General features: G+C 39.2%; 1 protein-coding gene across 1 annotated transcript in view; it reads right to left on the minus strand.

The window, feature by feature from the left end:
* LOC104469934 overlaps nucleotides 1–3,486 on the minus strand; it is a 15,306-nt gene that overhangs the window by 2,842 nt on the left and 8,978 nt on the right. The window contains 3 exon segments of the mRNA XM_010084681.1: nucleotides 1–6; nucleotides 9–113; nucleotides 1,556–1,897. The exon segment at nucleotides 1–6 is cut by the window's left edge and continues 228 nt beyond it. Coding sequence (XP_010082983.1) covers nucleotides 1–6; nucleotides 9–113; nucleotides 1,556–1,897 — 453 coding nt within the window.

The following is a 3,486-nucleotide window of genomic DNA, read 5'->3' on the forward strand; positions in this document are numbered from 1 at the left end:
GTAGATCTCTTCATCTTCACTTGAGTTTTTCAATGCACAGGTAATGCTGATGGACTGGCCTTGCCGAGGATTGACATAGAGCGGCGACTGTTCAACAGCTTCACTGGTTTTTGCTAAAAGCAAGAGAGATTAATGGCTACCACATAGTTAACGTGGTGCACTTTCACTAGCCAGCAAATACAGAGGTCAAAGACAGAAAGAACAGACACCAGTAATTTAGATAAATTATTTTCTTTTAAAGGCTACCTTTATGTGTGCCTTGAGCAGAAAGATTGATGTCAGTACACCCTGGCATGTTTTCCTGCCCCAGGATCTGGAAGTAGGACTGGCTGAACAGGGTTACCTGGTTGTAAAGGGTCTTCACTACCTATAAAACACATACACTGAACTCTCCTAAGGGAATACAGCTTCGTCAGTTTGCCCTTGAGACCGGATCATTGCCTGCTTTCTCAAGTGAGATTAAGCCATAGAAAGACCTGGTTACTATTGGTCTGGATGAAATCATACAATGTGGGTGTCACCAATGTTGAAAATGGTCTTCAAAAAAATAGTTATTAACAGCATGTTGTCCAGCTGGGAAGGCATTTCAGTGAGTTCCTCTGAGGACAGGCCCTGTTCCTTTTGACATTAACGTGGATGAGGGAATGAAGCAGAATTTATCACATTTGTACAAAAAAGAATTCTGGGAAGGTTGCAAGTATTTTAGAGAGGAGGATCAGAATCAAAAAGAGATATAAGATAATTTAATAAAATAATTTGGAGAAACAGTACATAATCTACAAGATGGAATTCATTTGAGAAAATAGTCAAGAAGTTTGAAAAGAGAAGACTAAGGAAGGACACGATAAGTCTTCATAGGTATAAGTGACTATTACTGGCCCAGCAATCAATTAGGTTTTGCATGCCTTGGGGACAGGAAAGGAAGAAAACCCTGTAAGTTTGGGTAAAGGTGTTCAGTTTAGATAGCCTCATCAGAGGGTAGGTATGTAGAGGAATAAGCCGACAAAGAATATTGTGGACTCAACCCTCTTCTAATAGGGAGGAAAAAAAAAGGAAAAAAAGAAAAACCCCACCCCCCTTTATCCTCTGATGCCCAACTTGCAAACCCTGCCTAGCACCAGCTTCCCAATTATTATAATTTAGTCATTTAAGCTGAAGTAGTAAAAACAAAAGAGATTTGCAAAAACCGCTACCAAAACAAGGCTCACTGCTTCCCTAGTTATTTGTAAGATCTGACGGTTTTGGAAAGAGCAGTGGGTCCTCACGGTTTCCAAACTGGTGCAGCAACCTATGAAACATGTGAAAACCTGCAGCTAGGATTAAATTAGTCATGAATTGATGTTCTGGGGTTTTCCTGGTACTGTTCTATCTCGTGTGTTTTCTTTATCTTTCCAGGCAACAGACCCACACTTTCCTCCAAATCAGTACAGTACCTGAGCAGACACAGGCTAAGTTCTGCCAGACTCTCCCTCGCATTATGCTTTCTTCCAATCTTTGATTTAAAATACATATCTATGTTTATTAATTCATGACATAAAAGGTAGAATTGCAATACCTTTCACCACTACTATGGTTGTCTTCCCATTCAGCTTTTTGTGATGGCCCTTGTCGTTTTTAATAAACTTAGTGCACAGGTAGATATTGGAATCAGATTCCTGTACATTGTGCAGAGTTATCCTGAAATTCCTTCCTTCCCATGAATACTCGATGCGATTAGCCAAAGCAGGAAGGATGTATGTAGGCTTCTGCTTGGAAACCTGTATCACATTGACCGGCTGTATGCTAGTTGTCAAGAACGCTCCCACGTCATTTTCTGAACCTTTCATTGAGCAAGTTATGCTGATGGAGTCTCCTTCCCAAACACTGATAATGTCTGTCGACTGTTCATTTTCTCCACCTAAAATAAGAAATGCAATTGAAATTATAACATCAGAGTTCTTCTTGATCTATTAATATCAAAGTACTTTCCAAAACAACTACTCCATCAACAGAACCAGACCTTAGTCTTACTATCCTGCATATATCATCTCTTGGCTGTCCTGAAACCTGCAGAGCCTTTCATGCCCATCGACCTGGGCAACTCAACGTCTTCTCAAAGATTAAAAAGCCTTGGCAGAAACGTGGCTTCTGTCACTCATGCAAAAAGTTTCGTCTGCTGTGTAGATTCCCAGTATGATTCCATTAGTTCTCAAAATCTTAACTGAACTCAGATCAATAACTGGAAATGGTTGAAGACCTAAATGTGGAATTCTAAGGTATCAAAAAATGGCAGAGAATGGAAGAAAATTACACTTTTTTTTAGAAAGGAGGCTTTAGCAACTCAGGAACCTGGATAGCATAGCCTCTTAGGAAGAGAACTGCAGAAGGTTTAATGCCAGTCTGTACTCAGAAATAAAGGTATAAAAATATATGAGACCCTTTGAGTTCTCTAATGACTTCAATATGAAAAGAAACTGAACAGTAAATTCTCATGCAATGAATAGCAAGGTACAGAGGGATCAAATGGGAAAACTGAAAAGAAATGATGTTACAAGCAAAAGAAGAAAAATTAAATATGGATTATTGCATATCTAGGACAAATAGTAAAGAAAGGGGAGGATTATTCAGTGTTGACAAGCAAATTAAGGACCCCTACATACTTAAAACTATTTTTTTAATATGGGAACAAACACAGAAGTCAAACACAGAAAGACTGGGTCGTGGCAATTTAGATACACCTGACCAGACACAAGGACATTCCTCCTACAGCACTCAGAGAAGAACTTAAGGCAACTCAGGAGCTGTCAGCAATTACTTTCCAAAGCAGCAGAGAAATGGGGTGATGGCAAAGGCTGGAGCACTCAGCCTTAACAAGAGGGGAAGGAAAGCCCAGGAAATTCTTTTTCATCAACCTAAAATCAGTACTTCCAAGCTGACCCACACTTAAGTGATCTAAGAACACAAGCAGCTCATGAGAAGCAGCCACAGCCTATCAATCATTTTCTCCAAAAGATCAGAGCAGAAGTTCAAGAGTTAAATTATATTTGCAGAAATCAGTATCGACTCCTCAACAACTAAAGAATAGCAAAAACTCACAAATATTCTTAGCAGTTTCACTGCATCTTCCTTTTAGACATACTGATTCATGGATAATATTTTCTTCTCAAGCCACCATCCTTTCCAGGTATTGTCAATGCTCATGGGGGAATAAAGGGCTGACTGCTTGGATGATATCAACTGTTTTCTGCAAGTATGCCACCAGCTTGTGCTCTCAATAGCTACAACAATATTCAGCAATGGATATTTCTAGGAAGGTTTTATTACAACTTCAATAATTACATCCCTAGTAAATATCAATCTTCTTTTCTATCCAGCAGTGGGCTCCCCCGTCAGCCTTAACGATACAGATACAGTTCATGTTGAATTACTGGGAAAAGAACTTCTACTCTTTCTACAGAGAGTAATTTCTGTGTAGAAAAGAAAGGTTCTGATCACAATAATTTTTAA

Source organism: Pterocles gutturalis, unplaced genomic scaffold, assembly GCF_000699245.1.
Source record: "Pterocles gutturalis isolate BGI_N339 unplaced genomic scaffold, ASM69924v1 scaffold6330, whole genome shotgun sequence".
Lineage (NCBI taxonomy): Eukaryota > Metazoa > Chordata > Aves > Pterocliformes > Pteroclidae > Pterocles > Pterocles gutturalis.